The sequence below is a fragment of the Alnus glutinosa genome, chromosome 3, assembly GCF_958979055.1.
Source record: "Alnus glutinosa chromosome 3, dhAlnGlut1.1, whole genome shotgun sequence".
Lineage (NCBI taxonomy): Eukaryota > Viridiplantae > Streptophyta > Magnoliopsida > Fagales > Betulaceae > Alnus > Alnus glutinosa.
Genome location: NC_084888.1, coordinates 1660513 through 1688487, shown reverse-complemented (window position 1 = coordinate 1688487; position 27975 = coordinate 1660513). Strand labels below are relative to the sequence as shown.

At 36.4% G+C, this 27975-nt stretch overlaps 3 protein-coding genes across 4 annotated transcripts; 2 read left to right on the top strand and 1 right to left on the bottom strand.

Annotated features, from left to right (window-relative positions):
* The first annotated feature begins 1354 nt into the window (after positions 1 to 1354).
* LOC133862913 (uncharacterized) lies at positions 1355 to 6716 on the top strand. The gene is made up of 5 exons (XM_062298834.1): positions 1355 to 1507; positions 2703 to 3556; positions 4558 to 4713; positions 5978 to 6247; positions 6454 to 6716. Exons 2-5 carry the CDS (start codon positions 2708 to 2710, stop codon positions 6469 to 6471), a joined length of 1293 nt encoding a protein of 430 aa, XP_062154818.1. The 5' UTR covers positions 1355 to 1507; positions 2703 to 2707; the 3' UTR covers positions 6472 to 6716.
* A 1182-nt stretch (positions 6717 to 7898) lies between these two features.
* Positions 7899 to 12522, top strand: LOC133864693 (NEDD8-conjugating enzyme Ubc12). 2 transcript variants are annotated; one of them, XM_062301096.1, is made up of 6 exons: positions 7899 to 8115; positions 9251 to 9363; positions 11620 to 11728; positions 11875 to 11953; positions 12073 to 12189; positions 12279 to 12522. In XM_062301096.1, coding segments are annotated over exons 1-6 (558 nt in total). In that variant the 5' UTR covers positions 7899 to 8113; the 3' UTR covers positions 12417 to 12522. The 2 variants fall into 2 exon arrangements, with proteins under 2 accessions (XP_062157080.1, XP_062157081.1); XM_062301097.1 differs by having other exon boundaries at positions 7903 to 8104.
* Positions 12523 to 14824: 2302 nt separating this feature from the next.
* LOC133864802 (uncharacterized) lies at positions 14825 to 18559 on the bottom strand. The gene is made up of 4 exons (XM_062301218.1): positions 18326 to 18559; positions 16290 to 16913; positions 15926 to 16104; positions 14825 to 15584 (listed from the first exon to the last, which is right to left on the bottom strand). Exons 1-4 carry the CDS (start codon positions 18406 to 18408, stop codon positions 14986 to 14988), a joined length of 1485 nt encoding a protein of 494 aa, XP_062157202.1. The 5' UTR covers positions 18409 to 18559; the 3' UTR covers positions 14825 to 14985.
* Between the last annotated feature and the right edge of the window lie 9416 nt (positions 18560 to 27975).

Genomic DNA, 27975 nt, shown 5'->3' with positions numbered 1-27975 from the left:
CGTCCATCCCAAATCGGCCAAGGGGTGGCTCCTTGGCCAAAAATGAGGTGACTGCCTGACCGGCCACCTTTCTTGTTTTGTTTTTTGTTTTTTTAATTTTTAATAATTTTTAAATTTTAATAAATTTTTTATTATTAAAAAGGAATGCCGTAGTGGAAAACGGTACCTACTACCGTATGTAAGCCAGATCTTCAACAATGCCAAATTTACCTCTTTTATATCATAATTTTTTTGAGGAGTGATTGTTACACATGCTGCACAACTTGTGCACTCACACCAAACACAAGGAAGTGTGGCTCACACTGAGCCACACTTCCTTGTGTCTGATGTGAGTGCACAAGTTGTGCAGGTGAAGTGTAACGATCAATTTCTATTTTTTTTTTGGTTAAACACTTTTTTAGTTCATGAGTTTTGAAAACTTTATTTTTTAGTTCCTGAATTTCAATTTGCATCACAGATGATACCTCAATTTTGGGAAATGACCGAATAAGTACCTCGGTTAACTTCTCCGTCCAAAAACTAATGGATCACCACGTGTCAACCTCAGAGGTTGACACGTGGCACTATATAAAAAAATTAAAAATTAAAAATCTTTAAAAATGAATTAAAAAAAATATTTTTTAAAAAAAAAGGTGTGGCTGCCACCCCCTTAGCAACCATGGTGGTGGCCAGCCACCCCCTTATCCGGTCTGGGGTGGCCCTTCACAATTTTATTTCTATTTTTATTTTTTTTTGTCAAGGGGTGGCCGACCCCAGACCGACCAAGGGGATGACTCAGCCACCCCTTGTTTTTTGTTTTTTTTGTTTTCAATTTTTTTTAAATTTTTTAATATTATTATTTTTTAATTCATTTTTAAAGATTTTTATTTTTTTTTATATAGTGCCACGTGTCAACCTCAGAGGTTGACACGTGGCGGTCCGTTAGTTTTTGGACGGAGAAGTTAACCGAGGTATTTATTCGGTCATTTTCTAAAATTGAGGTATCATTTATGATGCAAATTGAAACTCAATAATTAAAAAATAAAGTTTTCAAAACTCAGGGACTAGAAGAGTTATTCCTCGATGGGAAATGCTAAAGAGAAGACTCTCATCCCCTTGTCACCCCATTTTCTTTAAAAAAAATTAATTTTTATTAAAAAGTTGTCTCTGATGTGACATTATAGACAAATTTTTAATAAAAATTAATTTTTTTATTATAAAATGGTGATAAAGGGAAGATGAGGGGAGGATGTGTTGAAGCTTTCTTCCTCGATAGTAAGACTTTCACATATGTTATACGTCATAGCTTACGCAATTGCTGAATCGGACGTAAGCAGTGCCCTCATCAATTACAAAATCCAAAGGGAGTACTTTGTCAGACACGCATGTGTATTATTATACAATACATAGCCATAAAACCATACTGTATAATAGTCTTCAAAACTTGAACTTCGCAGCTCCATCTTTCTCCGTACTCATCAAAGTCCTCGTCCTGCTGTGGGTGGCCGGCAGTCCCTCGTCCACTTTGGTATTCTCTCTCTTTTCTCTTTTGCCCCTTTTTTTTTTTAATCTGTTAATTGTATGTTCTCTTTTTCAAGATGAAAACTGTTTCTCTTTGTTTTTTCATGTAAAAGTAGACACTGTTAATTATATATAATGTTCTATTATTTGATGAGTTTGCTGCCAGCATCAGATGGGATGGTACGCCTATCATATCCGGTTCAAGTGTTGGTTTTATTTTATTTTGTTTTTTTAAGAGTGAGAATTAGTTTACACAAAAGGGATAGCCTTTTCTTGTGCTTTATATCTAGTGTTCTTTTGGTATTGTTTTTTTTTCCTGTGAACGAATCCAGTTTGTGGTTTTGTCAATTTCAAAACAAAAATCAATAGAGAAAGAGAGGAAAGACTTCGCTTCTTGATTCCCCTTTTCTGGGTGTTTTTTTTTTTTTTTTTTTGATGGATTTCAAAATTACCCATGTGTAACTTTGGCATCAAGATTTCACTTTTCTTAGCATGATAACATTCATTTACGAGCCCATTTCAATTTATTAATTTAGTGTCCTCTCTATGGCCTTGTGAGCTGACCAAGCAATTTCGTGTTCATTTCTTTGTACTCTCTTCTAATATTGACAGTTTCTTCCCTTACCCTGGCTTATATCTTTATAATTTCCTTCTGTTAGGGAGTTTCCCCAAAATTTATGTTTAAATTTGTTAGAATCCTATTAGTTTCAGGATTAGAAATTCTAATACCTTTTTGGTAGGATTGTGTATCCTCCTAGAATTCTGAGTCTTATTTTTATTTTTTTATTTTTTCGTATCATCTATGCATTGTATCTTAGAGGTAGTATGAGATTTCATAAGAGAGAGGGAGGAGGTTCATTGTAATTTTTTCCTGATACGTTGCTGCTGCCTGTGGATTTAGGCAATCTTGCCAAACCATGTTAAATTCTTGTGTTTTGATTCTTGCTTCCTCTTCTTCTTCTTTGTTCATATTTTTCTTGTGCTTGTGCTGCAAATCCTAACAAAATTGCACCTAACATGTCTTGAAACACTGCAATAAGGACACGTTTATTGCCAAGTCAAACGCAAGCAAGTTGTTTTAGTCCTTTATGCTCTCTCTTTCAAATCGCTAAGCTCGTGTCTAGTTTTTGTTTCACATTGTGGGTTTCACTCCTTTATAGAAATTATTATTGAGCTTGTCTGAGAATCTATGGTTTTGGCAGAAAAAATGCTACACTCTGTTCGAGTTCCATTTGTAATACTACTGGTGGCATTAAGCATACCTTGTTCGCAAGCTATCCGGAAAAATGGATCTCCTAAGATAAAATCTGCTGTTTTTCTATCCCCTAAATTTGTGCTGGGGCCAGGATCAGTGGTGGACACATATTACTACAATATTGACTGGCCAAGTGGTCATATTGCCCTCAAGGGTTTCAATGCTGAAGTGGTTGATGAAGCAGGCCGCTCTGTCCCTCTTCATGAAACTTATCTCCATCACTGGGTCCTTGCAAGGTATTACCAACGTACAGATGCAACAAATCCAGAGCATGATGGTCATAAGGAGCTCCACCAATCTGATCATATTTTGGTGAGGAACAGCGGAATATGTCAGAAGAATGCTGTTGGACAGTATTATGGCCTTGGATCTGAAACACGAGGAACAGCAACAGATGTTCCGGATCCTTATGGAATAGAGGTTGGCAATCCCGCAGATATTCCTGCTGGGTATGAGGAGAGGTGGTTGCTTAATGTCCATGCAATTGATACAAGGGGTGTGGAAGATAGGTTGGGATGCACTGAATGCAGGTGTGATCTATATAATGTTACAAAGGATCAGCGTGGCCAGCCATTGAGGCCAGACTATATAGGAGGTTTGTCATGCTGCTATGATCATACGCAATGCAGAGTGAGAGAAGGCTTTGAGGGTGCCAAGAGAAGCCTTTACATGAGATACACAGTGAAGTGGCTTGATTGGGATGATTTTATAGTGCCTGTTAAGATATATATACTTGATGTCACTGATACTTGGAAAAGATTGGAGAATTCAACAGGACAAAATTCAGAACATGAATGCCATGTAAGTGAAGTTTCTAGGATTATATTATATTCTCCTAATTCATCAATATAAAATTGACTCTTATTTACTGATCTCAGATGCACACACACACACATTTCCAACAAGAGATATAAAATTGGAAATGAGATTAAAAAACTTAAAATTAAAAGTATGCTTGTCTGATGGGTTGTGATGAGGTTTTTAAACCCCTGGAATAGGTCTAAGCCCTATTGGACGAAACTTATTTCCTGTATATGTTCTTAGATTTCTGTGTCAAGAACAATATTCTGAGTGATGGGAGCAAGAGAAGCTTATAGACTTGTATAAGTGATGCTTATAACTTATATATAACCTAGGCCTGAACGGCCAGTAGGAACCAATGGTGTCAAGTCTTTTCTGACCTTCAAAGACGCAGTAGGAGGTTATTTAATATAGAACGAGGTTGCAAAACGCACATGAGTTGTTTAATTTCCATTCATGTTAAGAACCCATTTAGTGTATTTTTTGGATCTTGCTTATGAAATTGATTTCACAAGGGCAACTTTTGATACAATCAGACTAATGTACTTGATACAATCACAAGGTTAATTTGTTTTTGCTCTCTTTCTTCCTCCCCCCCTGAAGCAGCCCCCAACAAATGTTGTCCTCTTTTCTTTTACCTTTCCTTTTTTTCTGGGTGGGGTTAACTTGTGTGCTTATGAAAAGATTTTACTTATAGCTGCATGTCCACAGGTCTTCTGTTTTTGAAAATTTCGTACTAATGATTCTATGCAAAGGCTGATTTGCTTGTTCCTAGAAACTTTGGGTTTTATTTTTTTGGAGCCAGGTAATGTTTTAGATGCTCAGTCATTTATGTAGTAACAATTGGTAAATCTTAGAGTGTCATAAGTTCCAAAAAACAAAAGGTGTTACAAAATTGAAATTTAAATTCCAAAGAGCCATATTCTTTTTTGCATTGTTGGCATTTTTTTGTTAATCCAGTCCTCGTTTTTAATCCAGTCAATAGAATTTCTTTGGTTCAGGTTGAATATAACATTGAATCTTGTGCATCTGGTATGGCTGATAATGGATGCACTGACACAAAAAGGACAAGCCTCGCTATGCCAACTGGTGGTTCTGTCATCTATGGCGTTGCCCATCAACATTCAGGGGGTATTGGTATAGCTCTTTATGGAGAGGTGATTTTCACATTACTTCTTCTGTTTGTAGTATTTCGAGTTCAACATTGATTATTTCCTCTGTTATCTGCTATGTCAATCACAATCTGTTGTAGCATATTGTAAAACTTACATGTTAAATCACCGTTTGTCCCAAAAGATTAAGCTGATAGGAACTTGTAAATTTAATCATTTAATTAATATTTTAATACTCTTCCTCATGCGTGAGGTCAAACTCCCCCTTAATAAGTGAGACCCAACACGTAAAATATTTAATTGAAACTGGAGGTGAATAACTGAGACAAGATTCAAACTCATGACTTTTTACTCCGATACCATGTTAAATCACTATTTGTCTCAAAAACTTAAGCGACGTTACATTTTTACCAACCTGACATGATGAATCTTCTACAAAGATGTATCAGGAGTTGTCAACTCTCACAAGCAAAACCGGTTTACAGTTTAGACATTTTATTTGTCTCTAGTATTACTTTTGAGTCCTCGTTTATTGTCAAAGCATCAACTAATTAGTTGTATGTCCATCACAGATACATTCCTTTTAATTCAATTGCAGTGAAAACCAATTGTAATATATATATATCCATGATGACAGAATGTTCGTTTTGTGTCTATGATGAAACCCCACAACCAATAACAGAAATATATTGATAGTATGAACTCTTTTCAGGTGGGAGAGGCCATAATAGCTCTTTTCGGGTAGGAGAGACCACAATATCCAATTGGGGATGGAGAAAAACCACAAGCTTAATAATTATTTTTTAATCGTTACTTATACTGACCCCTTATTTATACTACTGCTATATGAATAGTAATACTAATGCAACACGTAAAGTAATACTACTATAATTAGACAACCAAATAACAGAAAGTACTACTACAACTAGATAATAACGTAAAAGATAGAATTGGACTACAACAAGATAAATAAGTAGACAGGTTGGACTAGGACTTCCATTGCTTCTAGGACTTATACTGTACGTTGGAGGTCTTCTATTGCATGTTGGGGATCTTGGACTTGTGGTCCTACGTAGACTCTATCAATCTAGGCTAAGGACTGCATCATGGTCTGTATTTTCTCCCGGTCTTTGTCAATTTTTTATGGTTTCCCTGGCTTATTTAGACCATTCTATGCTCCCTTTCGGAAATTTTTTACCTCCACACATTTGTTGAAATTATGTGGATATCTTCATGTCGAATATCATATAATGAGGAGTTTAATATGTAACAGCTTCTCTTGCTTATGTGTTTGTGTGCGGTGTTACAGGATGGACGAGTTATATGTTCTTCGATACCAACCTATGGAGAAGGAAAGGAAGCAGGAAATGAGGCTGGTTATATTGTAGGAATGTCCAGTTGTTATCCTCGACCAGGCTCTGTCAAAATAAATGACGGGGAGACTCTGGTTCTGGAGTCTAATTACAGTAGCACCCAAAAGCACACAGGAGTCATGGGGCTCTTCTATATTTTGGTTGCAGAAGAATTGCCAAAGCCCATGGTTTCACTACGCACTCCATTTGCAAAGTCAATTAATCAGGTATAAGCATTTACAAAGATGTAGAACTTGAACAATGATGGGTAAAGAGGCGGTCTGATTGACAATGATAGATGGGTTGATCAATCACTGCTCTGCTAGAGTGGAATTTCTTCAACAATGTTTAGCAATATTATATCAATAGAAATAAGTCTTCTGGATTGTCAATGAGTTGAGATCAGACATCTAAAGTTGCTTGGTTCTTGCAGGTTTGGGAGCGGCAGTAGCTGTTGCTGCTGGTGTCTGCCATCAGCTTTGGACAGAGAAAGAAAATATTTACCAATTACTTGTTAAGTTGTTCTTCGAGCATTAGTTATGGGTCTGGCACGAGAGAGAGAGAGAGATTACTGGTTATGTAATCCATGTAGAATCTACTGCCTTTGAGATGGTTTTATGCTGTATATACATGCAACCCTATGAACTTTTGTATGATTATCAGTGACAGCAATAAATACTGTACCTTTTTAAGCAATGGCTTGAATGTCTCACTATGTATTTAGGATTTCATAAAAGAATGACAATAGATGGGAAATCAATATGAAGAGGGATGGAAAGGATTGTTTTCTTTGGATGTTTGTAAGATGGAAGGAAAGGAAAACTATTACACCTTGTTTGAAAGTATGTAAGAAAAAATGGAATCTGATTATAGTAAATATTATATGGATTTGTAAAAAAATTTCAATATTTATCTCTATTCCCTTTTCTCTGAAATTGAAAGAGAATCTAAGCTGTTTTCTTCTAACTGAGTATTCACCTGCAGTAAAGTTTTAACAACTTGTTAACATGTATTAGTATGTGATTGGTGGGTGTCAAATTTTTTTTAGTGGTTGACATTACTCTAATCACATGCTAGAGTCACATGCTGACGTGTATCAGTAAATTGTAAAAAAGGCATTCTTCCTCGTAAGTAATTCATTTCTTGAAAAAAAATGCTTATTTTGGCAATGATTTTGCTTGCATTTAAGGAAAAGTATCAAAATCAAATCTTGTGAATTTACTTATTATATAAAAAAAAGAATTTTTAATTTTATCAATTCTCCTCTGCGTAAATATCAATATAACTCTATGCTAGAGTGTACTCCGCCTAAGGACGAAGTACATGCGTATTCTGTCATTAGAACCGTCTTTAGTGGAGGGCAAATTTGAATAGTTGTCTGTCCATTCAAGATCAGCGGATTTCTCCTTTAACCACCCACGGTTGGACAATTATATTTTTGACTAACCACAAAGTACATCATTTCTTGGTTTCTAGCGCAATCAAGAAACAAAAATAACCAAATCATATTTTCTATAAAAGTAATGCTATATATTATATTCTTATTACAATATTGACGTGACAGTCTCAACTAATTATTAAAAATATATATTTTTAATTTTTAACAATAATTTATCTAATAGTTAATTAAGACTGTCACTTCAACATTGTGAAATATCGCTACCCAAACTATGCTATTCGTCCATAGCGGAGCTGTTATTTACCTGTCCAGGATTAGGACAAATACCCGCAAGTAACCCATGGGGGCCGATAGCGGATAGTGAACCGGCCCGCTGTACAGTGCTACCTCTATGGCCACGATCAGCACGAATCTTGACTGAGCGCTGCATAGCCCAAAAGGCCCACTCGGTTCAGACCCCATGTCCTTCCTATCAACACTAGTTTCCACATGCCAATCCTCCTCGGCGTGAAAAAGAAGCAACATTGCGGGCATAGTATATACGTTCTACTCTATCCAAGTAAACCAGGCAGGAACTGATTGCAAGGTCCACCTGGTGTCCTCTGTTGCCAACCCATCTGGACCTTTCTCGCGCCTCAATCAAATAACTCCCCGTGTTTTCTCTCTGCGGCTTTTCATCGAGCAGGTTTGCTTCATGTAAAACCCTTTCCTTGGTATTGTGTTATTTTACAATAACCCTTTCCTTTTTGGTATCCGATTTCTCAATAGATTTCCCACCAAACCCGATTCAGAATTTTCAGGTTATTCACCTTATTTGGGACAAGAAAAACCTGGGGTTTGGCGTGTGACTTCATATTTCTAGTTATGCAAATGCGAGGTTTACTTGATTGGGAATTGGGCTTAACTAATTTGTGTTATCGGGACCATTTCTGGGGTTTCTTGCTAAATTCTTTTTGAATTCATGATTAGTCGGAACACGTAATCTTCGTTCATCGTTGATTTTTGGCATTACATGTATTAGAATTAGTTGGTCCTTAGCATCCCAGTATAAGCAATTAGAGAAATTTATTGGTTTAGCCTCCGATTATATTTTAAATTGTGCAATTTTACCAGTGGATCGCATCATTATAAACCCGTTTTCTACTTCATCAGGACCTGCAAAACGAAAATTCTAAAACCTCTTTAAAGAGCTTATATCTACTAAACAAAGACAATTCTTTTTCGAAGTTTCTTGTACTAATCTGACATGGGTGCATGTAGGCTGCTAATGAAAAAAAAAGAAAGATAGTTCCTGCCACAAGTTTATGATGTTCTAAAAGGTTAAGGAATTTATTTTTATATTTAGAAGTTAGAACAAGGGAATTAAGAGAGTAAATTTCTAAACTGGAAAGGAAAAAGAATTATTTATGTACAGTTGAAAGCATGGAAATTAGATTTTTCTGTACTCGAGCTTGATGTCAAATGCTGCTTGTTGCACACTTAAATTGGTACCATTTTATTATCACATGTGATCTTATGTTTTTGTTGCACAAGGGTTTGGTATGAAATCTGCCATAGCGTTATAGCAATGTAATCTTCTTCAGCCGAATTGATGGATGATGGTCCACTTCTTGGTTAAACTGGAGAAAAAATTGCTGCATCAGAAAATTTAGAGAAGGGTTTTGTTTACTGGTTGGTTAAGAAATAAGAAGGATCTTATATGGACTGATGTTTGCATTTTGAGACTTAACTGCTGTTGCGTTGTTTTGTGATGGATGCAATTGTCATCAACTAATCCTTTTGTGAAGTACAGTAACACATATTGCAGGCTAATCTTAATACTTTTTTGTAGGAATATGATTAGGCTATTTAAAGTAAAGGAAAAGCAGAGAGAACTTGCTGGAAATGCCAATGGTGGGGCACCTATAAAGAAGCAATCTGCTGGAGAATTGCGTCTTCATAAAGGTTTCTCTCTTCTATTTAGTGATGCACTTTTTTTTTTGTTAAATCTCAGTTTTCTTCTGTCAATCTATTTCTTACTCTGTTGTAACTACTGTTAGTGTATCAGCTTCTTTGGTTTTTGGAGAGGTTTTGAAACAACATAAATCATTTTGGTAAGAGGAGATATAGTGATTTTAAGATGCAGGTAGCGGAGGAAGAAATGGAGTAAGATGGATTGCATTACTTAGACAATTTCTTCAGTAACTTCGGCTATTCTTTTGGGTGAAAGAAGCTTGAGTTGTGTCAGGATTCACTGGGAAGTTTATAGCCATTGAGAATTGGTTATAACAAGTCACATACAAGTTCATCCATTTTTATGAGTTAAAAGTCTATTTTGTCAACCCAAAATTTGGGTTTTCTAACTGATATAATTTGTTCAAGACTTGAAGGCAGGGTGGCAATTCAGGTTCATGGGTCGGGTTTGTGTCATGTCAAGCCATAGGTATACTACTATATAAGTTAACTGAACCTAACCCCTTTAATTAAACGGGTAAAACTCATCAACCCTGACACAAGCCATTTAAATAAATGGGCGACCTGACTCGACCCGGCCTCCACAACTCGGTTAATAAACAAATATGTTGGGTTGACCCGAACATGACTAATTCAACCCGTTTTGACCTGTTTAATATAAATGAGTTAAATTAACCTAAAGATTTGGTATAACTTGATTAACAGAATTTCATATCTTATAAACAAATTATATCAATTATACACATTCATAACTAGATTTATGACAATCAATATCTAATTAACTATAACCATAATTAATAAACACAACTCAACTTCTTTGCGTAATATCTCATCAGAATATCACAATCCATTAAAGTTCATTTACATAAACAAACACATAGCAATAAAAGAAAATAAGATGGCTGTCTATTTGGATTTACACTTTAGGGTTTTAATTTTTTAATGGTAACAAATATATATATTTTAATAACCCACAGGTTATGCGGGTCACCCGTGGGTTGATTCGAAATTGACCTGTTTATTAATCGGGTCGACCCAGTTTAATTTGAATTCTATTTTACTAATTCCTAACACGCTAATTTCGTATTGGGTTTGTATCGGGTTTGCGAGTTGTGTCAAAAATTGCCAACCCTACTTGAAGGTCATGTTACACTATCATAATATGTGATCATGGTACATTTTGCATTGTGCATCCTCTCTAACTTAAGAATTGCTGATTCTCGAACTGTGAGTTAAGAAATTAGTAGATTTAAGGACCTTTATATTTCATTTTGTTCTTTAATACTACAGCTGATTTTGCAAATGATGATCATGTTGCAATAAGGAATTATTTAAAGGCTTTGGATTGCAAATAGAATTTACATCATTACTTTTAACCAAAGTCCATTTACTTGTTTGTCCTGATTGGCAGTTATATTAAATAGTCAAGACTATCTCAGAATCATTTTAAGCTTCTAGGAAAGGGTTTTGAAGCATCTGTTCATGTTATTTCGTGTGAAAATCTTGAGTAGGGAGTACCATCTAGATTGATAAGGCATTGAGAATGGTTAGGATTGTGTCATGGTTGGATGTATGTAGTTGGCTGAAGTCTTCAAATAAGATACCTCACAATTTATGCCCATTGAGGGTTCTCATGTTTGTGGTGTTTAAATCAACAATTGTTTTGTGGCAATGCTGAAATTTATGACTGACATCCTTCCAGGGTAGATCAACTCCTGATTTCTTGATGAGGTCATCATTTTTCAAGTTAGCTCCAGATTGAATAAAGGGGAGATCAGGTTAGGGTAGTTTGAGATTGAAGATAGAGTCTTGGGAGATGGAATGACAATTGAACTTCTTAACCTTGTTGATTGCAAAAGTTGCTGCTTGGTGCTATTATGGTTTAATTAGGTGGGTTATAGGGTCAGAGGACAAATATAATCATGTTTGAAGCACGGCCCTTGGTTGATAGTTGGCCAACAGGAATATTTACTCTATTGTTGGTGGCAACATTTTCATCATCTTGCTTTGAATTCACCACAAGGTGTTGCTTCCTAAATTTCCACGACTGGCTTTCTTTTAGAACCTTAGGTTTCAGAAACTAGAAAGTATGGCACAATAAATTTATGGGCCCTTTCTATTTTTCTTTTCTTGTAGAGGCTTAGGTTTCTACAAAATCCTTCTCATGGGGAATTACTTTTGTCTTCCTCGCCATCTTATTCAACGTAGGGGTTTCTTCTAACGCATTAGGTATTTCACCTCTTGCAGATATCTCTGAGCTGAATCTACCAAAATCATGTGTCATGTCATTTCCCAATGGCAAGGATGACTTGATGAACTTTGAGGTTTCCATTCGACCTGATGAAGGATATTATTTGTAAGGAGTTTTTCTAACTTCTGTGAAAACAAGAGCGTTTATTTTGAAGCAAAATTTGATTTATGACAAATATTTTCCTTGTTATGTTCCTTTAATATTGAAAGAAATAACAATTGAGCTGTATTCTCTTCCATCTGTTGTTACAGAGGTGGCACATTTGTGTTCACCTTCCAAGTTTCTCCCATCTATCCACACGAGGCACCAAAAGTCAAGTGCAAAACCAAGGTAGACCTGCTCATTCTATGTAGTTTATTTGTCCTGTGTTCTGTTGTTGATTTCTATTACGGTATTTTTATTGATTCATACGGTCTGGTTGCTTCATTGATAAAATGTCCTACTTGCAGCTTTATCATCCAAACATTGACTTGGAAGGCAATGTCTGCCTCAACATCTTACGGGAAGATTGGAAACCTGTCCTTAATATAAACACTATCATCTATGGACTGTATCATCTGTTCACGGTATTACTTGATGCTTTGGTGTATAGATCTATATTATTTTGTTGCCATCTAATATCTGAATGTTGTTTTTCTTTCAATTCTGTGTGCAGGAACCAAATTATGAGGATCCCCTAAATCATGATGCAGCTGCAGTGTTGAGAGATAACCCAAAGATGTTTGAAGCTAACGTGAGAAGGGCTATGGCCGGTGGGTACGTGGGGCAAACCTTTTTTCAACGTTGTTTGTAGATTTGGTACAACTGAATGCCATGTTCAACATTCATCAATGATTGAATGCCCTCGGATTGGATTGAAAAATTTGCTTGCAAATCACATATTCTGTTGTCTTTTTTAATTTTCTGGGTGGAGCAAGGGCATTAATAATTTAATACCTGAAAGACCAAGCAACTAAAACCCAAAGTGGTGTGTTACTGTAGCTTTTGTGATGCTGTTTGTATGATGATATGCCAGACATTAATGGGGGGAAAAGTGATAGCACGATACTCATTATTCATCAAGGTGCCACTCTTTGGCATCACTAGCAATTAGTTCATACTCAGATATATCATTTGTTAGTATAATGTAATTTCTACTAAAAGTAATAATTTGTGTTCACTTGTCGGGCTCGGGTCATGTCGAGGCATGACTATAAGGTTATATAGGCAATCTTAACTTGACCTATTTAATTACACAGGTCAGACCTCTCAATCTTAACCCGCTAATTTCGTATTGGATTTATGTCAGATTTGCAGGTCATGTAAAAAAGTGCCGACCTTAAATATTGCGTGTCGGGTTTGGGTCAGGTCGTGTTAAAGCATGGGTATATAAGGCTATATAGATCAACATTAACTCGATCCATTTAATTAAACTGATTAGATTATAATCTACTAATTTTGTCTCAGATTCTCTAATCATGTAAAAGTTGGTAGCCCTAACTAATAGCATCAGCTGGCCTTGATAGATAGAAAACAGAAGGTCGAAATTGTATAGGTGAGGAAGTTTAAACCATGGCCTAGCTAACATATTGTTGGCAGTTTGTTTTTGCTGCCTTTATAAACGAGAGATCTTTCTGTCACATATCTATATGATGACAATGTGTTTACGTGAAAATACTGTTTAGCTCATATGAACCAGACCCTTTTGACCTTTTTCATTAAAGAAATGCATGTTTTAACCCTTCTCAAATACTTAACTCTCATCTATTTTCATTTCATTAGGTAGATGTGGTAGTGTTCATCTGCCCTTAATTTTATTTTATACTACATTAGCAATAATTGCTCACATATAATAATAAGACATAAAAGGATAATATTAAGACTTTTAAAATTCTAAAAAGTGAATTGAAACAATTTATAATTTAAGAATAAATTAAAATCCGATACATAATTCAAAAAAAAAAAAAAGTCATATTTGACCCATTCTAAATCTAACCACTATATGAACTGCTGAAAAATTTATCGTCATTAATTAATCAAGTGAGAGAAGCCCTACCTTCTCTCTAGCCTTCCCCTGAAAAAAGCTTCCTATCACAAAACACATACGCTTCCCTCATCACCTCCCTCTTCCCCTTATCTTGTCCCTTTTCCTCCCTCTGCTTACGCCTCTTCTGAGGCTTTTATCATGCTAGAGTTTGCTTTAGATTTATCCACCTCCTCTGAGGTGTATACCTTTCGTGCTTTCCTCCAATACCACACAGCAAGCTCCAATTTCCATCTCCTTCATCCATCGTGTTGTTTGTGATTTTTGGCTAGGTTTTTGGGTCAAAATCTTTGGTTCTAGATCTACGATCTTCCATCAACTATTGTTCGACATGTGCCTCTCCGGTGGGTTCAGCAATATCTTCCGCTTCCACCGATGGCCATCGCGACATTAGCCAACGTCCACGTATCGGAGTGTGGCCTGCACATGCCAGGGAGTTTGTCTCCCTTTCCAGAGCATGGCCACGCTTTCCCCGCCTTAGTTTTCGGTGATCTTCGGCAAATTCCGATGTTCCCCACAAGAGAGAGGCCTTCCAGTGGTGGCGCATGGCCTTCACGCGCTGCCACTGGCGGCTTCCATACCCTGTTCTGCCTCTCTGCTAGAGCTGTGTTGTTTTCCTTTTTCTGTGTTTTTTGGCTTCTCTAATATTCCTCTATGTTTCACTTACCCATGTTTATTTTTGTAATTGCTGTGTTTGAGTCATTTGGACTTTTAATACAATTTTAACCACCTTTACTAGTGGCCCAGTTTTTTGGCATCCATGCCAAAAATCAATAGGCCCGTGTCATCATATATTGCCTCCGCGTACTTGCTTTCTTAGATTTTTTTTTTTTTTTGTTGGGTTGCTCAACCCTGTACTGTTGTAATTTGTTTTTATGCTGTCTGTAAGTTTTTTCATGTATCTATTAAAAACAAAAATCTAACCACCATGTTCACCTTGGTCAAACCATCATTACATGCACCTGCATTATCAGAGTAAGCTAAAAATGCAGACATTATCAGCGCAGAAAGCCTCCAGGTATGTGCATTTCAGTTTTGTTATTCCCCAACAATATTTTCCTCCAAATGGGGTTGGAAGAAATTCTTTTAACCTAGTCTATTAAACTAACACGTGTTTTAAATGCATGTGATTCTCATCTCACATGTCACATGCATTTTCAACCGTCAAAGCAAAGAAGGAACATTCCTCAGAATTTCCTTAAAAATTGGTCAGCATATACTGTTGATCAATTCAATCTTGGGAAAATTTCCCAATCTTGAAAAACTGAAGAGTCCTGATCTTAGGAAAATGACAGTACCATTCACGTGAATTAGTACTTCGCAGCCAAAACAAGGCTTCTCACGTCCTCCCTCCCTCTTTCAAAGTGGCCAATCTAGCATGTTCACGGTCCCGCCTAAAAAAATGATACAAAGGTGTGTAAAACAAGCAACACAGACCAAATGGAACAGCCATCATCGAGAGAAGTCCCTTAGACAATGCCAAAGCCTCCCTTGCAGACCCTGAAACTGGATCCACAGATTTTGAATCATAGCCATATATCTTCTCTGAAAGAATTCCAACCAATGGAGCAGCAAAAGAAGAGAACGATCCTTCAAAAGCACGATCAAAGGCATAAATCATGGTCCGGTGCTCGGCAGGGACAACTTCAGCAAACATGGGGCCATTTGCAGCAGTGGCGTTCCAGCTGATGGTTAGGCCCATTAGAAAGAGAGTAGCACCAAAGGTGAAATAGCTGCTTACTAACTGGGGGATCCCTTTAAGGAGGAACCATGAGAACGGGATGCCCATGAAAGCGCTGAACTGTGCACACATAATACGGCCAGAGTGAGGGTAGATTTTTGATATTTGATCAGCTATTAGTCCACCAAGGAGGGACCCCATAGCACATCCAATAGCAAAAAGACTAATGAGGGTTGCTGTACTATTATGATCAAAACCTGCAAAACGAACCAGATGGCATCAGTCATACATCATCCAAGTAAAATGGAGAAACGGAACAGTCAAACCCCTACACATCTAATGCCCATATTAGCAGTACAATTCCTATGCTGGCTTACCAATTTCAACTATGTCGGGAAATGAAATGAAAGGAAGGGAAAGGTTACCAACATAAGCAAATAAATTTGATTTCTTTGTCACGTTAATTCAACATGAGCAATCTCTATCTACCATGATGGTGTGGGCCTGCTGGTGCAAATTCTAGAATATCATCTTCAATTCCAACATATTTTGCTCATAATACACTGAGGAAAGTATTGGAGTTTGCTTTCACACTCACCAATTAGTTCAAACCACATAGTGAAGAACACCATGGCAGTCCATGGTAGTGACCCAACAATGCCCTGCAAGACAATGATTTGAAATGTTTTCACTTTGGTAACAGTTTTCATGGCCGTCCAAGACTCCAGCCAAATTGATGCTACACTACTAGCATTGCCCTTATCTATCAAAACATTCCTGCAACACAAAGCAACCAAGTTAGCAAGCTGACAGAAGTGGAGAAAATGCATTTGGTTGAAAATTACTTCAAGTTCATTAAAACCAAAGCTATGGTTGGTGTGATGATATGATTACTGTATGTAGACGGAGAAAGACACTGAAATGGACAAGAAACTTCGGGGAGAAAGGAAAAGCGACATTACTTTTCTTCATCCTTGCCTGTATCATGAGTGATGCTAATTGTTTTGCTAGGGTCTACCACAAACAAGAAAACAAGGAACCCAATTAGTGAGCTCAATGTTGCCATCATAATAAAGGCACAACGCCATCCAGGCACACCCCAGTATTGCTGACCGGCCATAATTGTTGCCAGAACGCCACCTCCTATGCCGCCTATGGTACCAATAAGGTTTAGCAGCCCAAATCCTGTTCCCCTCACACCATCTGTATAGCTATCAGCAATGAAGGACTGGAGTGCTGGAATTACAATTGCCAAACCAAAGCCATTTATTGCTCTCCAAAAAGCAACTTGACGAAAATGTTGGCTCGCACCCACTGCAGCAGTTGATAGGGCCCAACAGAAAGTGCCCATTGCAAGAACTGTGGGACGATCATAATTTATAACTAGTACCCCTGCCAAGGGTGATGCAAGTCCCTGCACAACGTTCCTTATAAATGTAAGATACCCCAGGTCAGAAGGCCCAGCATTGAAAGCTTCACTAACTTCTTTGTAAACAGATGGGAGGAGATTCTCATCAGCACGCTCCATTATGGAAACCATGTTGATAAGAATGAGAGAGAGAGAAGCACCAAAAAGTTTTCTTCTTCTGTGAAAAGTGAACAATTAGAAAGATACAACAGAGTCAATGCACTGCATGAAACTCCTCTAACAGAGAAGCAAAATGGAAGGCATGAATCACACATTCTTTGTGGCATAAAATTGTTTTGCATCAGGCATCGAAAGATACTAAAAGCATTTAGAACAGCATAAGCATTTGCGATCATGAAGCTCATATATTAGTACTTGTAGAAGTAAACATTTATACAGCAAGACATATGGACGGTGTCTCAATACTAGAAAGAACTTTGAATATCTTAGCTGATTCATTACCAACGCTCCCTCTTGACTCTCAACTTTGACTGTTAAATTGCTATTCATTTTCATCAACAAAAAAACTTCTACATAATGGTTGCTATGATTTGGTCCTTCTCTAAGCTGTCCTTTCTATTTTCCATATATCTCTTGACCCCAAAAGTCTCCTGATTTTTGAGACTTGAGTAGCTGTAATGGTCATCATTCATCAGAAAAGTTGAATGTTGCAGATAGCTACAGAAGAGCTAAATGGTCACAATAGGTAGGAACAGACATTCGTAAAGAAGTCTTTTTTTTTTTTTTTCCTTTTTTTTTTTTATGACAAGGAACCCTTTCAAGGCTGGGCCATTTCGTGTACCCACCCCTGTCAGGTAAACCTCAGACCCATGTAAAATGCCCCTACACACGGATCGGAAATAATGTGCAATATGATTGGAGAGAGCGTATAATATCAACTTATCACTTCTTAATCATGGTCTAGAATGTTTGAGAGTCCTATAACAAGCCAAATAAATCCTATGTAAAAGAAACCATAATCAACTCCTTTTTCTTTCCAAGAAGGAAACCATCAACAACTACTTCCACAGTACAACAATAGCAAGACTTTGTAGAATTATCCTGTTACATAATGAAGAAGGGGTTTATGCCAGAGACGTTTGGTTGCTCCAATAGAACTTCAGGTGAAGATGTGCAATCAGCAGCATTGAATAGCTGTTGAATCAATAATATTAATACCATTTCGGCAGCATCATTAAAGCGAAAACTCTGCATTATATGAATCTTAGTATTGTATTATGTAAAAGAAAATTGACTAAAAAAAAAAGAAGCAAACTTTATTAGTCATACAATGTGGAGAGAACCATAATTTCGAACCCAGATCGGAAATTTACAAATGCTTAATTGAAGGGACAATGACATCAACAGGAAAAGAAGAACTAATAGATATTCCTTTCTAGCAAAAACCAATCAAATCCTTAATGAATACCGTTTAAACAGTAACATGAAGCACTTAATTACCTTGCCAAAAACTCAGAAAAAAAGAAGGAATAAAGCATTTAATCCAACATGAAAACGAAAACATATACACAAACGAACGTAACTGCTCAAACTGAAACCAGAAAGAAACATAAGAGAAATCAAACTCACTTCATGGCTTCCGAATGTCTGGGAAACAGAGGTTTGGAGCGAACAGGCGAACCAAATCTAAGGGAAGCTCGAAAGAGGCCCATCAATCAAGAATCCTCGGAACCTGCAAAACCGCAAGGACATGTTCCTCGCATCTATGGCGGATCTGGGACGCTCACTTGCGCTGTTCACAGCTCTGTGCCCCCAGGGAGAATATTCAAATTCGATAATACGTATGCAATTATATACGATGGATATTAATCCCAAAAAACAAGACAAAACCGAGCAGAGAAAATAAATAAAATTAAAAAAAAAAATTCAAATTCTGTATTGGTGTCTAACTGTGAGGGATCGGACGGTAATCCCGTTGGCTTTGGAGGTCGCTTTCACAACGTGCGCGCCACCGATCTTGAATATCATTCATGATCAACGTCATGATCAGCGGATCCAGTCCACGTGGTGCTTGTATTTATAATTGCGCTTATTTGTATTTTTTTTTAATTTTCTTATTTAATCGTATCTAGATTTAGATACTTAAATTTTTTAAGAGTATTTTTGTGGTGAAATTTTGTAGATTATAATCATTATTTTAAATTAATGAATTCAAATTTTGCTATATCATATTTTTTTAAAAAAAAAAATAATAATAATTCTTTTATTAGGTGCTGAGAAAGCAAGATCATAATTGTTAAAATAAAAAAAAAAATGATTATAATTTAAAGAATTTTTCCATCAAATTATTCCAAAAAACTTGTGGCATGGGTAAATGATTTTAGAACTTATTTGCCGAACTAGGTGAGCGGTGCACCAAAGAAGAGTTAGAGCTGAAGGCAATTCTAGAACGCAACATTTGGCTTCGCAGGAATACTACCATTCGTGGAGGTATGTTCAAACTTTCCTCAGAGCACTATCATTTTTATTAGTATGGACCCCGCAATGACCAAAGTGTAGGTAGCTCTTCATGTCAAAGAAAATAGGGATGTATGACATTATTCTTGAAGGAAATATATAATAAGTTATTAATGACATCAATTCAAATCTCAATAGATTTGGGCACTTCATAGAGGGCATTCGATCTGAATTATGCTCTTTGGGGTCCTCTAATGTTGTTGATGTGTAGAGAGAAGCAAATTCAACATGTCATTTTCTAGCTCAAACGACAATTACTCATGCCATAAATAGTATATGGCGGAAGAAATTCCACCCATTATCTATAGCGTTGTTTATAGGGAATATATTGTCCCTTAATGTTGACCTATTGGGTCTTTCTTTATCAATGAAGAATTTCAAATTTGTTCAAAAAAAAAAAAAAATTGTACCTTTTATAATTCAAAGAAAAATGAAGGATGATTGGCTGCACCTTGTTCTTATGGTAGTGGTTGATTGTTGGGGAGGATCTTTAGATCACTCGATCCTAAAACAATATAAGTTTTTTTTTTTTTTTTTTAGATTAAAATACCACTATTTAAAAGTGATTGATCTTTAATTTTTTTTTAACATGTCTTATATCCATTTTTTTTTTTTAAAAAAAAAAGGGAACTAATAGAAACTAATAGAAAGGGAGTGAGTCCTAAATAATTTTTGCTGCTCTCGTGTCACATTTAACACTTTCTTTTTTTTTTTGGGTATCTATAGTCAAGTTTGTCATATTAAATACAAGTACTTGATTTTCTTGTTATTTGTGTTCTAGGTGATTAAAATTTTAGAGGAAAAAGAAAAAGAAGACAAAAAAACACTAGTTAGATGGTACCTATAGTCAAGTTTGTCATATTCAATACAAGTAATTGATTTTCTTGTTCTTCGTGTCCTAGGCGATTAAAATTTTAGGAAGATTGCTATACTTACGCTCACTTTTTACACTCTACGTGGCAACATCTACATCATATTTTTTTTTTTTTAGAAAAGGAGGCACGGACGAAGAAAAAGGCGAAAATAAAAAAAAAAACCATACACACCAGCCGGAAACCAAGCAACCAGCTGTGGGAGGATAGACTGAAAACTACGCGTCCGACCGGAACTCAAGCGTCCCGTGGGAGGAGAGGCCAAAACCCGAGCTTCCCCGTCGCCGCCCAGTCGAAACCAACCCGAGCAGATCTCTCCGACTGTCCTGAGCGTCCGACTCTCTCTTCTCCGACTGTCTCGAGCGCCGGTGATCTCCTCTTGTTTTCTCCTTCTTCTTCTTTTTTCGGTTTTTTCTTCCTTCTTCCGTTAAAGCCCGTGCCTCATTTCTAAAAATGTGTGTGTATGTGTGTGTGTGTGTGATATGTGTGTTGCCATGTTATGGTGTAAAAAGTGGGTGTAAGTCTAACATTTTTCAAATTTTAGGGGAAAAAGAAGAAAGAAGACAAAAAACATTAGTTCGATAAAACATGCTACAACAAATCACAAATACAAGCATCTTACATTGATAACCTTTTGACAGATGAACATGATTGAGAAATCTAACTCAATTAAAAACAATTCAATTGGCTGTTGAGTATTTAACTAATAAGACATGTTACATGTATATTTTTTTGTAGATCTCTCATATATATATTTTTTTAAATCAATAATTGGATCTGTAGGATCCCATGTGAGTTTTTGTGGGTCATATAAATCTAATGGTTAATTTAAATAAGAAATATATGAAACGTACAAGAGATATAAAAAAATCATTTATCTTAAAAGAATATACTAAAAGCTCAAGAATTGTTTTTTTTTTTTTTTTTTGGGTCTCAATTCCCTTCGAAAAATGTATTTTTATTTATTTATTTTCTAAGTGTTGGATTACAAAAATGAAATAACCCTGGTCCTACACAATAGATCCTTCAACTTAAGTCAACGTATAATTTGATCTTCTTTTTTTTTTTTTTTTTTTTTTGGTTGATTTTACCAATTCAAGTAGTTATCACCTTCCTAGTAGTTCCTACTTCAAGCCCTTTAGCACAGGAAAAAGGACACTAGGACAATCATCGGGACTCATGTGGGCCTTAAACGGTGAACATGGTTGCATGACCGGCCCATAAATTCTTGCAGGCCCTCTCTTTAGTCCTTAGATTTACCAGAATCAGCTTCAGCATTGGGCTGCCCCAAGAAAACAAGGCCTAGCCTAATTGACAAAAATTTAGCCTAGGACATCATGCAAATTGCAAAGCGTAGTTCGTAACCCTATTAGCACGTTTCATCATCAGTACACTGTACACACTAATATAATCTGCACGTTATGCAATGGACAGCTTCATCTTGTTCGGGCAGCTGTCCAAACAGCTCGAGCAGATAAGACTCGATTGCTTGAATACTTGTTTGAATATTGGTAAAATTCAGACCGTCTCGATGCGAGAGTCGTTGCAGTGGATCTCAATTCAGATGTTGCGTATCATAGAAAACAAGCTAACCCAGTCATTTATTTTTCCTTTGATATTGTAGACTTCGATCATAAAGAAAAAATTAAAAAAAGTTGATATATATATATATATATATAATGTCAAGGGTTGGGGGCTGATTGTGGCAGGCCGTGACCAGGAAATAAACAATGAGGCAAATTGAGATAAATGGTCATAGCATCTCAACATATAATATATAGAATTTTGGATTAAAGAAGTCGGATCCACGTGAGGCTAATTAGGTCAAGGTCGTTGTCGGAATAGTGATTCTAGTTACAAAAGTAATCCACGTTTTATACAGTGGAAGCGAATTATATATTGTTTAACTTTCCTTAATGCACGCGCAAGGTCGTGTATGGGCCCCAAGATTAGGATTGTAGGAAGAAAATGGCATTTTATTTATCAATTCCTAAAACAGATCCTCGCCATCATGGCAAGTTGGATCATGACACTGCTTGTTCAACAAATGTTATCTGGCGTTTCTTGTACTTTCATCAGAATATTTTTCATTAAATATATTAATTATTAATATAGCTTGATGGTTTTTGCCATTATAAAATAATAATAATCTCTTAAATTTTTTCTTTTCTTTTTTTTTTAAATTTATTTTATGGGTGCTAATCTCATAACTCGTCCTTATAATGAACAAAAGATTATTATAAACAAGTTTTATATTTTACCTCTCTTTCATAGCACTTAATTTAAATAGTATAGAAAATGAATATAAAAAGTTGTTGAGAAATTTATTTAATAGATAAGTAAAGAATAATTTGGTTCTCTAAATATATATATATTTTTTTAAAAAAAAAAAAATTAAGAAAAACTACTACTAGTGTTATTAGCCACTAAAATATAAATCTTAAAGTAATAATTTACATAATACTTATTTATCTATATAAACTGATATGTTACTTATTAGGTCAATTAAAAATCTATTAAAAAAATTAATAAATTGAAATGTCAGTTCTCTCCATCACCTATAAATGCTTGTTGGTAACTTAGAACTTAGAAGTCGCCTGTTTCAACGTGAAAAAGTGCTCTGTTTTGACGTCCTTATCTTGTACGGTGGGACTCATCACCTGCAAAGGAGGACGGTGCATAAATTCACTAAAAAAAAAAAAACCTATAAAACGCAAATTATTAGGTAATGTTTTCGAATAATGGAACCCACGTGCTCTCTTCGACCGATGACGACCAAATAGGAACAGCTGCGTCCCTTCTTGGAAAAAGAGGAGACGGCCAGTGGTCCCCGCACGAGGGGGCACGCACCACTGTCTTCCCTCCACGCGGCACCGCACGTGTGTCAAGTCTAGTTGCCTTCATGGCTTCACCAGCTAGCTGTCTCGTCCCTCTCTGGCTTAGCTGGATCCCCACGTGCCCAATGCACGAATATAACCGTCTTTGGACTAAGACCCTTTTTTTAAATTTTTTTAAAAAAAAAAAAAAACATTAAATGAAAATTCGTCCGAGCTTTAAGAGAGCCGAGTCACGCCGGTTACCGTTAAATGTTGCAAAAGAGAATAATTTCCATTTTTCAATGACTCTAGGATAGTGTTTCAACAAAAAAAAAAAAAAAAAAAATTATTCATACATCAATAAATGAGTATCAATAAGACAATAAACTTAGGGGGGCGATGAAGATAATGTATTGAACACAATGCCGTAAGGAAATAGTTATATTATTTGTTTTCATTCATATTGTACACACATTTATTGAAAGTGTGTATATAATGTATATATAAGATATATGCATACAAATATCATTTTTAATTAAAAATAAGGTACAGAGTTTCATTAGCGTAATTGTGATGGAGATGTTGTCTTTTATAGGTTTTTACCGTCCTTCTCTATGATAGGCAAGCGAGAACAATTGGGCAATCATTGAACGCAAAAGACTAATATATGAGCTTGATTCGTGGAGGATATGAGATTAATATGGAAGGCAGCGATTATACCATAAGTTGGTTTCCTTTAGTGAGGTGCATGCCCCGCCATTCTTGTTGAGCTAGTCTTAAATTGGCAGAATAATAAAAGATGGATCACGTTTTCTTATAGAGTTGTATTATTTACACATTCATTTTGATTGTGTATATAATATATGTACAAATTATATGTGTACAAATATCATTTTTCTTTTTATATGATTATAATCATTCGGCCACATGCATGCTGTGTACTGCAATCGTGACCTTTATTGGGGTTGAATGTGTTGCCGGGAGTCGGATAGTCAAAATTAAGGTCGTTGCCGACTAGGATCAAAGGATCCTTCGGTGACATGGTACTCTTGAAACCAATATTAAAGATGGAATATATATGACATTAAATCAACTCATATATATTTAGTCTTTTTCAAAGTGAAATTGACAAAAAAAAAAAAAAAACTAATAACATCTTAAAATAAGCTGAATAAATGGTCCAAACATATTAATTTGCTGAGTAAAGCTATTTGTACATCAACTAGATGCATACTGGGAGTACATTCAGTGTATTTTGAATGCATAAGAGCCACATTACATGCATGCATGAGACACACATCATATGCATTTAGTGTACACCAAATTGATGTACAAATAGCATTACTCTAATTTGTTAGCATAACGTCCATTAAATGAGCCATAAAAATTACAGTTTTTGCAAACTATTGAATGGGCTATCGAAGAAACGCCTAGGGAAACAATAAGAAAAGTTGATAGCCAAAGCAAAGAGGATACATTGATATATAATGTGACTCCCTCGAGGAATTGAATTTAGATTTTTTATGTCTATGAAGTACTTTTTCCTTATTTAATCTAATGTGATAAGAGCATTTTTAATAGTCTTATTAAATTTTACTAGTCAAAATAATTAAAATCACTTTTCTTTATTTTAGCCGTTTACTTTTTTAAACCACTCGTTGCATCTTCACCATTTTAACTATTTATTTATTTATTTATTTATTTATTTTTTTTAACAGAAACGGAATCTTTCATTGATGAATAGCCCAAGGCTTACAACTTGAAAATAAGAGACAAACCCTCCATTCTCTAAACCAGAAGGATCTGGCTTAAAAAACAGCTGCCTAAGCAGAAATACAACTTTTACAAGAAAGTCAATTGAGCCTCTTTTACATTAATGTTCACTTTCTAAAGAAAAGAGACCAGATCTAGCAATTAGCCACCAAATATTCCCGTAAAAATTGAACCCAACACAAGCAAATTGTGACCCAAGAGAAGAGAAAAAAAACACACGACACTGAAGCAGAGACCCCCCAAAAACAGGCTGCCGGCAGTGGAGGAAAAGGGCCAAAAAGCAGGACGGCGGCGCGTGAGGGACACGCGCTGACACCGGCGCCACCCAGACAGAGAACCGACGCCGGACGACCGAAAACCGCCGAGATCGGCCAGAAAAAAGCGGCGCGTGGCCCACACGCGCACCAAACAGCAGAGAGCCCACTGGCGTGTGGGCACCACGCGCCGGTCACAGGAGACCGACAGGGCCGGATCTAGCGGCGGCAGGGGCGGAAGGCGACGGAGAATGCGGCTGGGGGGCGCGTGTCAGTCAAAAGTGGGTGAGGAAGAGCAGATCTGGCTTCCAAAATCTGAAAAAATGGTGAAAGAACGGGCCAAAAAACATCCCACCGATGACACGAACGCTCGGCCAATCTCCCAAGGAAGACAACTTGAGATGAGAAATCCTGCCAAAATAAGAGAAAACAAACAAATAACGACACATAAAAGCCACCATAGCCCAAAAAGGCTAGGGGAAGACCAGCCTCCACCGGATCTAGCCGGGAGGAACAAAAGCTCTACAACCCTAAAGGTTAGAAAAAAAACTAACCACACTGAACCAACTCAGGAGGAACAAAAAAAACTCTTTGACTCACGAGGGGTCAGAGGAAATCACCACCGGGAGGGGGAGGCAAGAAAACCACCCCCTCCCGGCGAAAACCATGCTCTCAAGTCTTTTTTTAACTATTTATTATCACTATTCTATTTAAATAATATTTTTCAAAATAAAGATTGTAAGTGATAAATGAGACAGAAATAAAATAATAATAATAATTTTTTTAAAAAAAAAAGAAGAGAGATAAATTTTTAATAGTTTTGTATAAATTTTGTGAGTGAGATCATTGTTCACTCACTAAATTGGTGAGGCTGTTGAATAGTCATTTTGGACAATTTCATCAAATTAACTTATTAAAATAATTTAAAAATTATTTTGATAAGGTTAATAAGGATGATGAAATAATAAAGTTTATGTAAATGAATAAAGAACAAAATCCCAATCACATAATATAGGTTTGGAGGTGTAAATTTCATTTATAATAGGATTATCTTTAAATTCCAGTATATCACGGTTATTATTCGATGAGTTTGTGATAAAGAGTCCACGTGATTTGTCTAGAGACTCGTTGGGACAAATAGTTCATCAATTAAAAAAAAATATATAATAAATAAATAAATATTAAGACAAGTGGACTGCTGTGCTGATTAGGCCAGTGGTCAAAGGGAAAGTATCAGCATACGGGGAGAGTCTTGTCATTTACATTACAAACCAGCGGCGACGTGGCGTTAATGGTCAAATAACCAATAACCGTGGCGTGTAGCCCTCGTTGTATTCTAGACGAAGGAATCGATGGGGCTGAGCCGAGCCGAGCCGTGCGATTGAGGGACCACATTCACGTCCCGTGCGCTCTGCTCAACACGTCAAGGTCGGAGGTGGTCCCCACCGGCAGGCGGGGCTTTTCTTAATTGTTATAGGTTTCTGTGTCGCACGTGTGGAGCCGACTGACCCTGCAAAAGTACCTTGAAGCGTCACATGATGTGGACGCGCGGTGTGGAGGGAGGGAAAGGTGGGCCTTTGGGCCCCACTGTTTCCGAGCTCGTGGTTTGTCCATATCTGGACCGTTCAAACTGAACATCACGTCAGAGGAACCCCGAATACCGGAGAAGGGCATCTTTTTAATCATCGCTATGGAAATTTGTGTGTGTTCACACTACAATCTACATAGAACATAGTTTCCTTACCACAATCCTTGGATCAAACCCATATCTCTTGTTTACAAATAATAATCTGATCCAACGGTTGTGGATTGAGAGTGACCCTCCTCCTTGCGGCATATAAGTATTCAACGATAGGGGTATTTCATTAAGGAGATGTCAGTGAGGGCTGTGTGGTACAAAGATGTCAGAACGACGGGTGATAGGGGTATTTCATTAATATTTTAGGACCATACCCTACTGCCCAATATATAATAATACAGCTTTTTTTTTTTGCTTCCAATATCGTAGAAACTATAAGCCAATAATTGTCTACATTGGACTCCCAAAAGAGTGAAAACACCCCCCCACCCCCACAGAGTTATGCTCTAGCGTTAGCGTATATTAATAGGGATAGATTCTATGGATTTATTTATTTATTTTTATTTTTATTTTTTGGTGGGTTGTTCATTTTAAATAATTAATCAACCTAGTGATTGTAATTTCTTTTTATCTTTTTAGTTGGTATTTTTTTTTAGCAGGTGTGAAGTAGTGGAGCCATCTAACTCAGGTTGTTCAGCCACCTAAAAATGCATGTTTGAGCCGCCCACGACTTTAGAGGTGGTTCGACCCTCTTTCAAATTCGGCCAAAGAATGAGATTGAACGACCTTAAAGGCTATGAGGTGGTTCGACTAATCCAACATTCGACTGGATAGCCACCCCCGAACCACCTTTTTAGAGGTGGTCGAACAAAAATCACTTCTTGTATCTTTTCTTTTTCTAATTTTTTATTCTTTACACACAATTTGGATCGTTTATTTAGAATGAGTAATTGCAATATCATAGGTATTGCATATGATTTGAATTGGGGTATATACATTGAGTAATATAATATACTATATTTTATGTTGTATCAGTGCCTATCAACTCTTTGATAAATCCTTATTTATTAAAAAATAAATAAAATTTAATGGTTAATAGATATTGTCACATTAGTCCAATAGAATAAGAGTATAGTATATAGTATTATATACACTTGTACAAATTAAATATGCTAGTGGGAACTTGTTGATCTACTCTTTAAGTTCCCTATGTAAAAGCATTTACAATAGCTAGGTAAAATAGTTCTAAGCCAAATTTTAGCTAATCGCATAGAATACCCTCTACAAATTTTAGCTAACCGCATAATGGACGAATTATATTCTATGAAAGATCGTCGTCGAGCATAACTTGAAGGAAATGTCAAGGTGTTTTTTTTTTTTTTTTTGGTACATATCTATAGAAAACTATAGAACTTTTGTATTTAAAAGTGAAGTTATTTTTAAAGATGATTAGACATTTAATTTTTGT